This window comes from the organism of the source record quoted next, unplaced genomic scaffold (assembly GCF_019419815.1).
Source record: "Pyrus x bretschneideri cultivar Hongxiangsu unplaced genomic scaffold, Pyrus_bretschneideri_v1 Contig15, whole genome shotgun sequence".
NCBI lineage: Eukaryota > Viridiplantae > Streptophyta > Magnoliopsida > Rosales > Rosaceae > Pyrus > Pyrus x bretschneideri.
Window position 1 is genome coordinate 2,035,983 of NW_025999446.1, and position 16,583 is coordinate 2,052,565.

Below are 16,583 nucleotides of genomic sequence, written 5' to 3' on the forward strand. Positions count from 1 at the left end.
AAGAGTGTTAATCCGTGTACTCATACGTTAGAATATCTTATTTCTCAATATCGTTTGTATTAAAATAATATTATAAAAGAACAACCAAAGCCACGAGTTGTTAATGAGCAACCTGTAGACTACAAACACGGGCGTCATAGTTCTTGCTACATTTTTTATTTACTATTTTGTTCGAAGTTAGCTAGCTTCTTGTACATATATGAAACTGGAAAGGTAGGGGCATGTTTAATTTATGGGTTGTGTGTCAATTTGTGCTTGTCATGAGTCGAGTATTTTGTTTTAATTTGCATACACACGTATGAATACGATGCCTTGTTTTGAATTAAATATTTAGGGTATAGATGTGCACTTGTGCGTGTCATGCATATTTTGACATTACTCTTATCAGCCAACGATTCAACCCCGTGAGCTGTCTTCACTTCTAGATGGTCTTTTTCTTCTTAATCCCATTTGACATTTGTTTATGAAACTAGGACGGAATGTTTCAAATGTATACGATACCATTAGAAGTGAAGAAGATTCAAGATTGTATAATCTTCTTTGCTACTCGCATGTTTCCATGAGCATGTAACTGTCCACGAAAAAATTCAGATAATTAAATGGTTGAATCAATGTGAGATTATCAACAAATTTGAGATTGGTCATATAAATCATGATGTTCATGTCACTTGTACCAAACAAATTTACTTACGAGTATTTTAAGAAACACCGTACCATAGTCTAGCTCCTCGATTGAGGGCAACGCTTGCTAATTTGAGCTTCGCAAATTGATAGCATAAAAATATATATCTGAAATATAATTGTGGCGAGAGAACATTACTCTTTGAAAACTAGTCTACATATCTCTTTATCCCCAAACATCTAATTGCTTATACAATAAACGAATAGTGCAGAACATTTGTTTGTACCATTCACAAATAAGCAGAAAAATCCAACTAAATGAGGTATTAAAGTTGGGTGATGCTAGGGAAATCATCCATTTAAACCATATTTTATAAATATATGACATGGTTGCTGATGATTGGATTATTAGTCAAGTGTTGATTTATGTGCTTATTTCTTATTGATGACATATTACATGATTTATAAATTTTGTCTAAAACAATTAGTCTGCCTAACATTACTCATTAAAGTTTATACAAGGGGGAACATTGGACGGCAAAAGCTTGTCAATATGTTCCAAAATAATATATGTGACGGGCACAAAACGTGCACCCACAATTTGAAAGCATTATTAAGGCTAACTGGGCCGGCTGCGTTGCCCAACCACTATTTTACATCTATTTCTAAGACCCTAACCCCGCCATGTGCTTATGCATCTTTTGTTCCTCACCAAAGGCCACATGTATTTGTTGTACCAAGTAATAACGTGGATAGCATTGCGTGCAACCACGAGTGACACATGAATTGAAAAAAAGAAATTGACATCTTTGTTTCGAGGGCAACACATATGGCACAATACATCGTCATTATGTGAAAAATATTTACAAATATCATTGTATCATGAAACAAAATGTCATGATAGCAAGATTAGTGCTATAAAAGTCTCTTCTCAATTTACAAAAAAAATAAAAAAAAATAAAAAAATAAAAAATAAATAAAAAAAAAGGTTACCGAAGAAAATTATGGAGAGGAGCAAAAATTGTTGTAGGTGTGTTGTAAAAGGTGATAAGGTTTCCCTACCAAATTTGTTTTTCTGCACAAAAAAATCAACAAAAGGGGCTTATGTCACAGCTCGAGATTCGGCTAAATTCGTCAGCTGTACAACATTTTGTCACCATACGATGTATTTGGGTCCCCAAAGCAAGATATATAGCTGCACCCAACAACATCAGTCTTATTAGATGTCACCCTTACATGGCTCAAGAAAAATGATGAGGCTTCAAATATTTCTAGAAGTGAGATTTAATCTAAGAGCGACTTTTGGCACGTTTATAAAGCCATCAACCAATATCTTGAACCAATTCAGCTAATCTTTCAGGTAGGTGGGGCGTCAAATCAAGAAAAAAAGTATATACTTTTTGACAGGACGATACTATGTGAATTGAGAAAAATTTAAACTTAAATACAAAAATACGTAACATTCTTTAATCAGTTTAATTGAATTTGCAAACGAAACATGAATTAGTTTAGAATACATCCACTACGTTGTGGTGACCGTCATCATGCCAATTAATCTGCATAGTTAGCTTTATTTTTCCTTAAACTTTACTTCATCGTCATCTCGAATGGGAAACCCAAAAGGATAAAATAAAATAAAAAAAGCCAATTTTACATGTTTTATTATAGAGAGGAACTCTTTCAAAATTAGAACTTTCTATAAAATCTATGTCACCTTATATTTTTGGTATAATATTTTATAATGTTGGTATGAAAATTAACATTAATCTGTGAAGTGACAGAAAACTCATACAAAGAGTCTCACTTTTAACATAGCGCTTATAACATTTCTCCTTACCATATTTCTCAACCAACCCTAGTTATGTTCCCCATGATTATGACATAGTATACTAACCTGCATCATATTTTGTTCATATCGTTCGATTGGGCTTTTTAAACACATGCCAAACTTATGGCTATAATTAATCCCATATCTCAGGTGAAAGCAAAGCAACCGACTACGTTGACTGCATGCATTGTGGTCAAACCAAATAAACTTGGAGGCAAAGAAACACAGGTGAAACGTGAAATGGGTAATGCAGTTCATTGCGCAATGAGTTTTACTTTAATATAAGTAAACGTCACCATCATGTAAAGAAAATTTTATGAGTATCGAAAATGCAAGTCATTTGACGTATTGCATTACGTGTTATATATAATAAAATGAACAATAGAGTTTAATCCACATTTACTTTTAATTAACATGTTGTCATGTTAATGTTGCTACGTCCATGCCCTTCATTAATTTTAAAGAAAATTCGCACCGTAATAAGAAAACACAAAAAAACAAAAAGAAATGATGAGAGTTTTGGCATGTGATGTTTTAGTGTTTTATAGCACAAGTAATAATAGAAAATAAACCATGATTAGTCACAAAGTATTAAAGGGCGGCTCCAGATAAATCATTAATTTAATCCTTGTCTTAGTGTGATGGTCATTGGTCAACAAACTCAACCTTCTATTGTAATTTCCATGTTCCTTCCTCTACTTGTACTCCATATATATGATTAACCTTTGTCTTCTCATTTTTCAGTCCCTCTCAAAAACCAAACTCTCCCAACACAAAGCAAAGCAAAATATAGATTGATCATTATCCATGGAGGTGATAATACCAAGTAGAGCAGCCATGGATTTCGACTTCAACAGCGCTCGATCCTCGCAGTCTGTGACTGAGCCTTCGACGCCAAGGCGGTTTGGGGACTTCTATATGAGTGCACCAACAAGCCCTACTCGGATGTCCGAGTTTTATAGGGATTTTGAGGAGTTTTCCAACATGCGCAACTGGGAAGATGATGAGGCAGCATCTCAAGCGGCCACACCAAAATCGCCTAAACGTGAGGATGACTTTGGATTCGATGACTTTGCTTTTGATGTTGGTGAAGAGGTACAAAGAACTTCTCTTTCAGCTGAAGAGCTTTTCGATGGCGGCGTCATTAGACCCTTTAATAAGCCTCCACCCACTCCATCATTTTTCCGTCAGGTTCTGTCACCTAGACGGAAAAAGGGTAAAGAATATCCGACGACCCAAATGGACAACACAACAAGAAGAAGCGAGAGAATAAGCGAACAACAACAACAAAGAGGTAGAGAGAGAACTCCAGCAGCCTTGTCATCCTCCCTTTCAGGCCGAAGAGCTACAAGATCGGTATCACCCTTGAGGGTCTCCGAGTACCAATGGGTAGAAGAAGAAAAACAAAACCAACAGCAGCTACAGAAGCAACAACAAAACAACAAGCAGTTAGCTCCCAAAGCTACGTTTACATCCTGCACAGATTCTAAGGCTTCAAGAAAATGGAAACTAAAGGATTTTTTGTTGTTTCGAAGCGCCTCGGAGGGAAGAGCCACAGATAAAGATCCATTCACGAAGTACTTAACTTTGTTTAGGAAAAATGAAGACGTGAAGAACTCCAGCTTCAGGTCAATAGACAGCCCGGCCTCAGTTTCGATCTCAAGGAGAAGAGGGCATCCAGTTTCAGCTCACGAGTTGCATTACACTGCGAACAAAGCAGTGTCTAATGATATGAAGAAGAAGACCTTCTTGCCTTACAAGCAGGGCATTTTGGGCAGATTGGCCTTCAATCCCGCAGTCAGTGCCCTTTCCAATGGCTTTGGGTCTCTTTCAAGAAAATGAATATCGATCCCCAATTGATGCTTTGATATGTTCTTGAGAAACTTTTTTCTTCTCCTTTTTGTTGTAAAGTTGGTTATTTGTTGCTAATTAGCAGTGTAGAATTCATACATGAGAGGAGAATGGTTGATGGTGGTGTGCAGTGAAAAATCACAAACATAGAGAAACAACTGCCCCATTACTGCGCATATACACCATTCTTAATTTCTTTGTTCGATCTCAAAGTTTGTAATTGGAAAAATACATACATATAATGGAAAAAGCATAGATTAACAATTCATACATGAGACCTTTTGCCGTCATCTAAACTGGTATTATTAATTTGCACCATAACTAATGTTTCTGACCCCGATCAGCCTTAATCCATATTTGAAGATTATCAAGTTCGAATCATTCGAACTTGGATTATTGGATTAGAGGTCTTGTTAATTATATCGGATCTTATCCGAACCTGAATCAAAACCCAAGGGAAGCAACAAGCTAAGAGTTCATAAGCAGGCCGCACCTGACCCGAGTGAGTATCTACAATTCCATTTTACAGAAGAACAAACATTTTTCTTTTGCCCACTTGAATAACTCCCTGCAATAATTCCAAGACCCTACACCTAACCATTTGACAAAAAAGGGAAAAATATCATAATAGATGCCGTGGAAAAACATTGTATCAGACTTACAAATCCAGTTTTTGTCGGATAAACTTCATAATTGATTATCCTAATTCAACAATCTAGAAGTCAATACGTCATGGTATATAGGATAACGGTCATGTTCTTGTATTCTTTAATGGATCCAGAAATCGTTTTGAGAGCATTTTAATAGTATTCCGAAATATCTGTACTGAGAACATTTTAACCGTTAAATCTTGGTTTTTATATTTTTAACTTAAGATTTAACAAGTTCAAAATCGGGAATATCTATATATAAGGCCTTGAAACTTTAAAATCCCCAAAAACTTGTAGCAAACTTGTAAGTTATAACGAATGACAAAACCCATTAAAATAGCCCAACTTTTGGTGCATGATTTGCAAACTTATTCACATGGAATTTGTCCTTAATTGGTAAAATGTCCTTAATTGTTAAAAAATACAGTTAACAAATATTTATAGGTATTTAAAGGTTTCTTAAGGCCTTCACGATAATATTCTATGATCTTTTAAATGCTTGAAATGAATGTTCAGAAAACATGGACGCAACTGGTAGGACAGACTTGTATTTTATTCCAGCTAGATAGAGACCAACGAACTACTAGACTAATCTTTTGTCCTACGTGATTTTAAAATTGTCGATAACGGGCGGTAGGCAAAAGACATTGTCAACTTCTAGACGTGAGATTTCAAGTCTAAGATGGGATGTCAAGGCTTAAATAAATCGTATAGGTTTTCGCTCTACGGTTTTGGAACCATATGTACGTATAATCACTCCAAATGACAGTTTACCTTAATCCAAGGTCAAAAACCTTGATCGCATCCGCTTGATCAGATCCACCAAGCGGTTCCAAGCAAGGTTTTTGACAACGTAATGCAGACATAAATACTTCAATCCAACAACTAATACTATACTGTAATTCTATCGGTGATCCGAATAGATTAAAGCTCATTTAAATTAATCATCTGTAACGGATCCAAAGGTTTTTTAAAAACTAGTAACTTTTTCTCAGCTAGATTGCACGGAAACCAAATAACGAAACAAAAATCTGCAGACGTAATACCTCATACATAAAGGGAGCATAGGCACCTCTTTTGATAAATGCTTAGTCGTAGTTATCAATTCTGATTGGGGTAATCTCATCTGCAAACTTGAAGTGTCCGCCTAAACGTGCAAAAAAGACCATTTGTTGTTCCAACGTGAACTTAATGTTCTCAGCCTGCATATAATATCTGATCAACAGGGATATAAATTTTGCAAGTACATAACACAGAAATTACCTTGCGGAGACCGTGTTGTTCTCCTTCATACTCCACAAGAGCAACAGGCAAACCCTTTTCCTTCAAAGCATGGTAAATCTTACGAGCTTGTGCTGGCGGTACAGACTACAAAAATAAAATTGTATTTTCCAAACTCAATTTTTACCATCTTATCTCATCTCCTCTATGTCAAAACTTTCATCCGTAGTCATTACACAGTGAAAGAGGGGATGAAAATGCATATGACGAAGAGTATAAAATGGCACGATCTCCCTACCTTGTCTTCCAATCCTTGAAATAAGATTATGGAGCAAGAGAACTTACCAACGAAGTTGATTGGCGACCTATCAAAGTAATCTTTTTCACTACCTGCAACCAATTATATTTGTTTCGGTGGCCAAATGGCATCAGTAACGTAAAAGCATCAAATGTGATCTTCTGACTTACCAACAAGATTATCGATATAGTGAGATTCAAACTTGTGAGTTTCTGCCCTCAACATTGCTAAGTCAGCTATCTGTTCATCACCCGATGTGACAAAAGAAACTCTCAGCTTTCAAGTTCTTAGACTATACCGTGTTACAGTTAATGAGACAAAGAGGTGAAAAGTAAACTATAAGTCAGCTATCTGTTCATCACCCCATGTGACAAAAGAAACTCTCAGCTTTCAAGTTCTTAGACTAAACTGAGTTATAGTTAATGAGACAAAGAGTTGAAAAGTAAACGATAGAGCTAAGAACTCACGCCATACGACGAAGCTCCTGCATGGAAAATGTCTCTAAAAGCAAAAGCAGCTAAGGCTGTATAACCACCTGCAGAGTCCCCAGTAATACATAGCCGTTCGCCATCTACCTTCCCAGAGTCCACCTACATAACAAAACATATATAATTACCATGGCTTGACGGGTGTTCTACCAAATTCACCACCACCGTTACTAAGGGGAGGATGGATTAATACCAAATATCTAGCACAGCTGCAACAGTTATTTACATCCACAACTCCCCATTTTCCCATCAGCCTTTCGCGATATTTTCTTCCATAACCTTAAAACCCTTAGTATAAGATATAATGAAATATATCTTGAAATGCAGTTTATTTTACTTGACAAACTAACGCATGTGATTAAAAAAATAAGAAAATAAAGATTGAAATGTTTAGTGTCGCAAGAGGACTCATAAACTCAAAACCAATGAACTCTAGAACTATCAATGTGCAACAAAAAGATCCTATAGAAACCAAGTACAAAATGTAAAAACTATAATATACGGTTAAGAGCAAACCAGTGCTTCCACCATAGTTGACAGTACAAATGCCCAACCACGACTAGTCCAGTAATGAATACTCATATTTAAGACTCTGCGTGATTCAAATGTAGGACCTTCTGCAGTAAACGAAAGAGGAACTAAACTGTAACAAATATATTTATATACAAAAGGCAGTGCGTGAGCGTGCTTTATGTGAACAATGCTGGTGAGATACTTCTGAGGAGAAAGTCTTATTTGATATCAATTATCCAATTTTCCCGGATCAAAGTTTCTTTTCATTGCAACGAATAGATAATATTGTCCTCTGATTTAGAAACAGAGGCTCACCTTCATCCACTCGGGAACTTGCGGAACAACATTTGTAAAAGATATGACACAATAAAGGAAATATAGCTAGGAATGTTTCAAACCACAGCATACCATGGGCTTGCAATACAAGTGGAGGCTTTCGTGTACCCAAAGGCAAATTTGCCAGGAACTTCTGTTGAGAATTCTATGAATTTGGGTGAACTGAAGTAGGAATTGTATTTTAAACAATCAGGTGAAGACGGCCAAATAATCTCGAATTCAACCGCTTCTGATTTGTGGTCGTCTAAGGTCACCTGTACCAAACTAGAAAGGTTTAGTGATACAAAACACAAGTGGTCTAATATACAACAAAAGCCCTTTTCCAGATATGGTGCAACGGAAAGATGTGTTTTTGGACGTCAAAGGTTGCAGAACACCTTTTGCTACAGACAATGGAAGAACTTCTGATGCTCCTTCCACGAATAGGCAATTGATCCCTAAAGTCTGCGTAGACAAACATACAAATTTCAAAAACATCTAAGCCGGTCAACATGTGAAATAAAAATTGAATTAAGAAAACATGCATTGATGAATCCCAAATAACTGCTGTTCAACTAGAAAAAAAATGTTCAGGTATCGTCAAATTTGAGTATACTGACCTTATACTATTTGCAATGGATCAACAGCAAACAAAAATGTTAAAGTACGAAATTTACCCATTTATGCTGATTCCAATACCCATGTTCCCTGTCAGATATAAAAAATAGTTCCCCTGCACAATTAAAGCATAACACAAAGCATCTGACGGTTCAATATATTTCCTACCGTAGATTAATATCAACTACTGAACATGTACAAGGTGAATCCCACGATATAGAATCAACAGAAACAGAAACCTTGAGGCATTCCATTGTGAAGAATAACAATCAAGATTCTTGATCCCGGCTACTAGAACTTCTCAATCATAAAAGAAGTTCCCCAAGAATGGACATTTAAAACCCTCCCCCCCGGGGGAAATTTCTATTCAATCAAATTCAGCCTAATATATTTACTGAGCACGATAACTAAAACAACTTCGAGTTTAAATTTGTTTCTCTACCAAGTAAATCAAAAAATCACCTTTAGGTGACCACTTGGGTTCAGTGAGAGACTCGATAATTTCTGGGGTCACAGCCAGCAACATAGACACGTTTATAGAATTCTCTGCAAGAAAAAACCAAGAAGCTTAACCTGACTAACAAAAGGAACATAGCATAAATTAGAAGAGCACTGGCATCCCGAAGAGAGATTAGCTACTACCCTTTCTCAGAAATATAGCCAACCCAAAGTTGAGCTCTATCCCATGGCATGTTAGGATGAGACCATTCAATCCATGACATTCGTTCGCCTTTGGAGTCCAGACGCGGGAAGGCATAGAAGTCACTTCCACTTATTAGTACTTTTGGTTCTGTATGTCACATAGATGCCCACATTATGATTTCGTTTGTAGTGTTTACACAATGTACTATGCAATTGAAGTGAAGCAAGGACTTGGGTTTAGTTTTTGGCAAACTCTGAATTAATAATTACCCATAATATCCTTGCCGGGAAGCTCTACTGCTACAATCGTTGTGATCGGTTCAGTTGCACTTTGACGAGCATCTACAAAAAAAGGAGAGATTGGATTGACACTGCACATTCCTCACACTAACAGAAAAAATAAAACAGAAGATGTTATGTGCTTTGCATTCCTTCCCGTGGAGTGACATAACGGTTGAATCGGGAATCAAAAACCCCGTCGGCATAGCTGACAACTGGTCCACCATAATCTGGAGTGAGTGGTACCGGTGCAGGAGAAGAATCTGTTAGTTAAAGCAAAAACAACAACAATAATACTATTAGATAGCAACCTAGCACCTTAATTTCAATTAAACATTAATTATACAAGTTATAAATATATATGTGTGTGTGTAAGGAGCTAACCAGTTGTGGACTGTTTGTAGAGGCGCTGGTCGTTGTAATTGGAGAAAACGAGGGTATCTGTATCCCTTGAAACGCTGAAGGCACTGCCAGTTTCGGAGCCCTGAGCCATCGTCTGCACGGCGTACTCCTTGGGCGTGATGTCAACCGGTTCATCCTCCGCTCCCTCCGGTTCCCACACAACAACCTTTCGTCTATATATATATATATATATATATACACACTAGTATTTGTATACAGTAAACCAATCCAATGAATTAAGTATTTCTATGTGCATAGAATGAAAAACAGATTGATGGATGGTTAGATATAGATACCCTGAGTCGTCGGGGCGTGACTCGAGCCATAAGAGGCGGCCGAGGGAATCGACGGCGGTTCCACCGAGTAGCTTGGAGGTGCCGGAGACAACGGCGGGGGTGATGGGGGATTTCCAAGACCCACAGGGAGCTGTGATTTTCTCCACTTTCATACTTTCGAAAGGATAAGTGGTCATATTGTTGAAGTTCTACGTTTTAGATGGGCCTGCTGATACGTTGAAGTTGAGAATTCAAGTGAGAAGAAAGTAGAAGAACCGACATGCAGAGATGAACGTATGAAGAGGATGAGGACGGCTGAGGAAGAAAACCATTTGACTCGTATAAGGAGGAACCGCCACCTCACCCCCTTTCTGACACTAGCCACCTCTCCTCTCCATGCCACGTTGTTCAGTCTTTCGTTGCTTTGCCAATAGGGTTACCACTTATACAGTACCGTTACATCGTCACGTACTAGAGACATGTGAAAAAAAGTTCATTCGTACATTTGTACAGTGAGATCCCGTGTCGTATAAATTTTACTTTGAGAAAGAGAATTCAAATTTGCTACGAAAAATCAGTGAACAAAAATTTATACATATTTTGCTTTGCCGCAGTAACATCTCATATCATGTAATTAAGTTTTACTTCTGAAGAAGAATTTAACCTGGGTACAAAAAAAACCGGTCACATTGACCTAAATAACTGGTGTAATCAACAGACTTTGTCCCATGACACATAAAATTTATTGTTATGGTCTTTGAAGATAGCAACTTTAGTCAATGAAATCTGAACTAAAAAGTTCAACCGCTAAAAATATCGATTTACAAAATATTGCGAAATGTACTAAAAAATTCATATATAGCCATATTTGTCCTTTCAAGACACATGCTGAAGCATGGGAACCTTAACTCCAGTGTCACCATCCTTAAAATATGTGATGCCTACGTTAATGCTAACAATTCTTGCACAGCGTCTTATGATTCTCGAAATATTAATAATTCGAAACGGATAGAAATCAGTAAATTAGAGATAACATCCAATACGAGACAATCTGCCTTGTAACTGGTTGTATATCCCTCATGTCAATTGAGAGAAAATAAACACATCGATATACAACCGAGGATACACAAGCGCATCAACACAAACTTCACATAGGGTTTAAAATACCACATTATGCATGTAGCCAGTAGCCACCCCATTTGCGCCAATATTTCAAGCTCCATCTCAAAGTTGTTATTTATCCACAGTTTTCCTTACTAAAACTAGCAAACTGTTTTCTACTCAGATGGAACAAAAGTCTCCTCAGAAGAAGCAAACCTGTAAACCTATTCCTTCGTATGAAAACATAAAACTCAAAGCTTCCAGCTTGAGGCACCTCTTTCAGGTCAAATGTTTAGTCGAAGTTATCAATTTTGATCGGATTAATCTCGTCCGCAACCTTGAAGTGTCCAACTAAACGTGCAAAGAAAACCATTTGCTGTTCCAGCGTGAACTTAATGTTCTCGGCCTGCATACAAGTAGCACAAGATCAATTTACTCTTTCGGATCATTTGAATTTGTAAATGCAGCATATAACAGAAAATAGAATAGAAAATACCTTGCGGAAGCCGTGCTGTTCTCCTTCATACTCCACATGAGCAACAGGCAAACCCTTTTCCTTCAAAGCGTGGTAAATTTTACGAGCTTGATCTGGGGGTACAACCTACAAAATAAATCGTGGTTTATAAAATCAAACTTGAAGATGATAACTAAAACCCAAATGCACCACATTTATCGATAAATTCATCGGTTCCTTTCTCATCAACATATTCTTGCTTTATTGTATGGTGACTGGTAAAGAGAAGGCAACATCTGCTTACCTTGTCTTCCAACCCTTGGAATAAGATTATCGGGCAAGAAAACTTATCGACAAAGTTGATGGGTGACCTATCATAGAAATCCTTTTCACTGCCTGCAACCGGTTAAAATTGGTTCAGTTTCAAGACAATATCAACAAAAACAAAAGAGCAACGTAAAGCACCAAACATCATCTTCTGACTTACCAACGAGATTGTCAAGATAATGAGATTCAAATTTATGAGTTTCTGCCCTCAACATGTTTAAGTCAGCTACCTGTTCGGGGACCAATACAAAGAAGATATTCGGTTTTTAGTTCTTAGAGAATGTTGTGCAGTATAAAAAGATATTTTGTAGTGACACGAGGAAGCGGGTGAAAAAAATAGGAAGAAAGAAAACAAGAGCCAAATCTGAAATAATCCAAAACGAGAAGTTTTACATATTGCAATAATATAACCCCTTCCTGTTCTCTAGTTTAAGAGAAAATGCGAAATTAGTTGAGAGGCGAGAAATTAACAATGAGTATAGAGTTAGGTACTCACACCATACAAGGAAGATCCTGCCTTGAAGGTGTCTCTAAAAGCAAGCGCAGCTAAGGTTGTGTAGCCACCTGCAGAGCCCCCAGTAATACAAAGTCGTTCCCCATCTACCTTTCCGGAATCCACCTAAATAACAAAGTTTATATTGCCAGGCTTGACTGTGATCCATCAAAATCAACATCACTATTCAGGAGAGGGGAGATAAAATGGATACCAGATATCTAGCACAGCTGCAACAATCATTCACATCCACAATTCCCCACTTGTTCAAGAGCCGTTCCCGATATTCTCTGCCATATCCTTTAAACCCAATGTGTTAGCTATAGTAGAATAGAATTTGAAAGTCAATTCTTTTTACAGCCAAACTAACACCATAGGTAGCCACACATGTGAAAAATAGAAAGAAAACAAAATAAAGTAATAGAATTTGAAATATTGAGTGTAATCTGAGAGTTATAAACTCAGGAAGAAGTGTGAAAAGATTCCCCTAAAGTGAAACAAGAAAAAGATAAGGTTAAGAACAAACCAGTGCTTCCACCATAGTTAACATCAACATATGCCCAACCACGACTCGTCAAGTACTGAACACTCAGATTTAAGATTCCATGTGATTCAGAGGTAGGCCCTCCTGTAGTAAATCAAAGAGAAACAATAATGTAACAAATTTTCCAGTAAAAAAAGATAATGTAACAAAATTTATTTACTAGAACAGTTAACCTATACATTCAAGAGAATGAATATATTTGACAACAAAAGGCACCTAACTAAAAGGCATTGCACATGCGTACTTGTAATGCTACTAGTGCAGATGATGGTATCCTTTGCAATAAATTACTATATATTCCCTGGTCAAGTTAAACTTTTGATTTACGCCCACAATCATATAAGAAAGCGCAGAGCTATTTGCAAAAGAAACACCCAAATAAGGGCCACTTAGGAATTATAATTATGAAAATTTTAAACCACATAGGCGCATACCATGGCTGTTCAATAACAGTGGAGGCTTTTCACCCTGAGGAGCTTGGTAATTGGGATTTGATGGTGGGTAAAAGTATGCAAAGGCAGTTTGACCTGGAACTTCTGTTGGGAATTCAATGAATTCAGGTAGGCTAAAGAAGGACTGGTATTTCAAGCAATCAGGTGAAGAAGACCAAATAATCCTGAAGTCAACTGCTTTCATTTTATGGTCATCTAAAGTCACCTGTGAGAGAGAATAAAAATGTTTCAAGACATAAAACCCAAGTGGTTCAATTCCTAAAACAATGGCATTTTCCTAGCAAAAGAAAAAAGGTTTTATGATGGGACATAAACGATGGCAGACACCTTAGCAACAGCCGACGGATGAACTTCTGATGCTCCTTCCACATACAGGCAATTGATCCCCAAGGTCTGCACAGACAAATATGAAAATTTTACAACGAAAAAACTATGATCAGGTCAGGTACTTCACAACTTCAGCACAAAAACTTAGTGAAAACAAGGTTTCTAGACGTACAATATTATCAATATCTGTAAAAGGAGTATTAAGCAGAGATAGTGATCCCTGTGCATCATCCAGGATTCCAAGATATGACCTCCCCTTCTGCCTGCATGCAAACATCCCTTATTAAGCAAGAATAGATAGCAATCATTGCAAATTACAAGTCCAAACAAGAAACTCAAAATAACCAGAAATAATTCTCACCTATAGCTGCAAGCAATTATGTTTTTACTTTCATGGCTCTGAATAAATTCATAAGAATTCATGCCAAAAACCCATAATGGTTTGGAAAACTCAGCATCCAAGGAATAAACTGATATGACCTCATTACTAGACTCAACCTGTTGATACAGAAAATGTGAATTACGAAAATATGTATCATATGAAAGCCAATTGATGCCAACTGACAAATAATTGTTGTCCGACTAGACAGCAGACTCCAGCAAACATAAAACTGAGCACACTCTTCTTTGACGCCAAAATACTGTTATCCAATTAAGCAGAAATAAAAATCCATCTTCCAACTAGATGTTACTTAACCATATTAGAAGGAGTATACTGTTCTTATCATTTGCAATAAATAAGCTAGACAGAAATGCTAAAGTACGGAACTTACCCATTTATAAAGATTCCAGTACCCACTTTTTCTGTCAGTAATAAAAAATAGTTCCCCTGCATTCAAGTATACCCAATTAAAGCATGCAAGGGCATGAAGCAACTGAAAGTTCAACAGTTTTTGGCCTAGGTTAATAGAAATATTTGACCGTGTAAGACAAAAATATCACTATGCGGAATAAACTCAAGGAGTGAAAGAAATTGATAGATTCTAAGAGAGTAGTCATAAAAATCTGATCCCTGTCAAAGCTACTTAAAATTTTTCCTCAACCACGTAAAAAAGGTACCTTTAGAGGACCACTTGGGTTCAACTGGGGACTCCTTCATGGAAGGATCAGAGCCAGCAACACAAATTCGTTTGAAGATTTCTCTGCGAGAAATAAACATAATTCCATATTGATCATATGTAATTATGGTAGCAATCCATAAATATATCTACATTATATGTAAATATAACTGAACTTAATCTGCATGAAGTGTGTGCCGACATATCATACTTTCCAAAGGTGATTAGTTCCTTCAGCGTGACCTAATTTATCTTGGAAAGATAATTTTTGGGAAGGGGATGATAATGAGCAGCAATGTTATCATGAAAGGAGATTCGCTTACCCCTTTTCAGAGATATACCCAACCCAAAGTTGAGACTGATCCCATGGCATGTTAGGATGGCACCATTCAATCCATGCCAGCCGTTCACCTTTGGGATCCAAACGCGGGAAGGCATAAAAATCCGTTCCACCCACTAGTACTTCTGGTTCTGTATGTCAAATGGAGTCCAAATTAGTTAAACAATGTCAAAGATACTGCAATATCTTTAACAGTTAACAGATACTATGGCACCATAAACTGAAGCAAGATATGGATTGTTGATAAACCCTTACCCCGAATGTCCTTCCCATCAATCCCTACTGAAACAATTGTTGTTATCGAATTAGTGCTGCTTTCACGACGATCTACCAAAAAAAATGAGAAATTAGTTTGACACGTAATCCCTCATATCTTATAAACGGAAAAACAAATGAATATACTTATAAGAATGCACTACAACCACATACCTTCCTGTACAGTGACAAAACGGTCAAAACGTGCATCAAACACCCCGTCAGCATAACTAATAACCGGTCCGCCATAATCCGGTGTGAGTGGTGTAGGAGTAGAATCTAATCGAGACCCATAAGACCACAACACCAATATTAATACAAGTTATCATCTTTTCAAATTAAGCGTTAATTACCAACCTTTTTCCGAGAAATTGAAAGTACCAAGCACATAAAAGCTATGATATTGATAACGTCACATACCATTGGAACTTAGAGATTGCTTGTAGAGACGTTGATCCTTATAATTGGAGAAAATGATTGTGTCCCCTGAAACGCTGAATGCACCACCTCCGTACTCCTGCGCAACCGTCCGAACCGCATAGTCCTTCGGTGTAATATCAACCGGTTCGTCCTCCGGCCTCTCTGGTTCTCTCACCAGAACGTCCCGTCTATACATACACCGTATAATTCCTCATCGGCTCATCATATATACACATTCACGAGAATTGGAAATAACAGATAGATAGAGACAGATGGATACCCTGATTCGGAGGGGCGGGACTCGAGCCAGATGAGTCGGCCGAGGGAATCGACGGCGGTTCCGCCGAGTTGCTTGGAGGCGCCGGAGACGACGTCGGCGGAGATTGGGGATTTCCAGGACCCGTACGGAGCTACGATTTTCTCCGATTGCTTGGCTTGCAAGGAAGAAGAAGTAGTCATTTGGTGGCGGTGGTGGCTGTTCGTCTGGACTCTGGATCTGAATCGTTGACGGATTCGATTGAAGGAAGACGAAGATAAGCGATTGAGATTGATGGTAGCCATTTCTGAATCTCCCAATCCGCGTTTTTATATTTTAAAAATAACACCCTTTTTCAAACATTTACAGAAAAAATAAAATAAAATAAAAAACTGTTGGGAGAGTTTTGAAATGGGCGGGAAAACGCGGGCTTTTTGGAGGCCTGGGTCAGGGTGATTCTGAGGCTTTATATGGGCCGTGTGATGGTCCAAGTTTAATGGCCTCATATATTGTTAGCTTTCTAAGCCCAATCTAGACTTTCCAAGTTTCTATACC

The 16,583-nt window shown here is 37.5% G+C and overlaps 2 protein-coding genes and 1 pseudogene across 2 annotated transcripts; 1 reads left to right on the forward strand and 2 right to left on the reverse strand.

The window, feature by feature from the left end:
* Nucleotides 1–3,169: 3,169 nt before the first annotated feature.
* Nucleotides 3,170–4,568, forward strand: LOC103959534. The gene has a single exon (XM_009371886.3). It carries the CDS (start codon nt 3,257–3,259, stop codon nt 4,289–4,291), a length of 1,035 nt encoding a protein of 344 aa, XP_009370161.2. The 5' UTR covers nt 3,170–3,256; the 3' UTR covers nt 4,292–4,568.
* Nucleotides 3,986–10,265, reverse strand: LOC103959563 (annotated as a pseudogene).
* Nucleotides 10,266–10,975: 710 nt separating this feature from the next.
* Nucleotides 10,976–16,348, reverse strand: LOC103959562. Its single transcript, XM_009371914.3, has 18 exons — nt 16,053–16,348; nt 15,773–15,960; nt 15,527–15,631; nt 15,353–15,424; nt 15,081–15,228; nt 14,759–14,841; nt 14,473–14,528; nt 14,061–14,197; nt 13,872–13,962; nt 13,700–13,765; nt 13,355–13,577; nt 12,903–13,004; nt 12,591–12,676; nt 12,380–12,502; nt 12,044–12,113; nt 11,861–11,952; nt 11,599–11,703; nt 10,976–11,508 (listed from the first exon to the last, which is right to left on the reverse strand). Exons 1-18 carry the CDS (start codon nt 16,331–16,333, stop codon nt 11,395–11,397), a joined length of 2,142 nt encoding a protein of 713 aa, XP_009370189.3. The 5' UTR covers nt 16,334–16,348; the 3' UTR covers nt 10,976–11,394.
* Nucleotides 16,349–16,583: the final 235 nt, after the last annotated feature.

What these genes read in the sequence shown, in the direction of transcription:
- LOC103959534 (XM_009371886.3), top strand. Translation starts at nt 3,257, where the DNA reads ATGGAGGTGATAATACCAAGTAGAGCAGCCATGGATTTCGACTTCAAC.
- LOC103959562 (XM_009371914.3), bottom strand. Translation starts at nt 16,333, where the DNA reads ATGGCTACCATCAATCTCAATCGCTTATCTTCGTCTTCCTTCAATCGA. An exon ending in TCCCGCCCCTCCGAATCAGG is followed by an intron (nt 15,961 to 16,052) that starts GTATCCATCTGT and finishes GTGTATGTATAG; the next exon opens with ACGGGACGTTCTGGTGAGAG. An exon ending in TAACTATGGTGGAAGCACTG is followed by an intron (nt 12,677 to 12,902) that starts GTTTGTTCTTAA and finishes TTGGGTTTAAAG; the next exon opens with GATATGGCAGAGAATATCGG.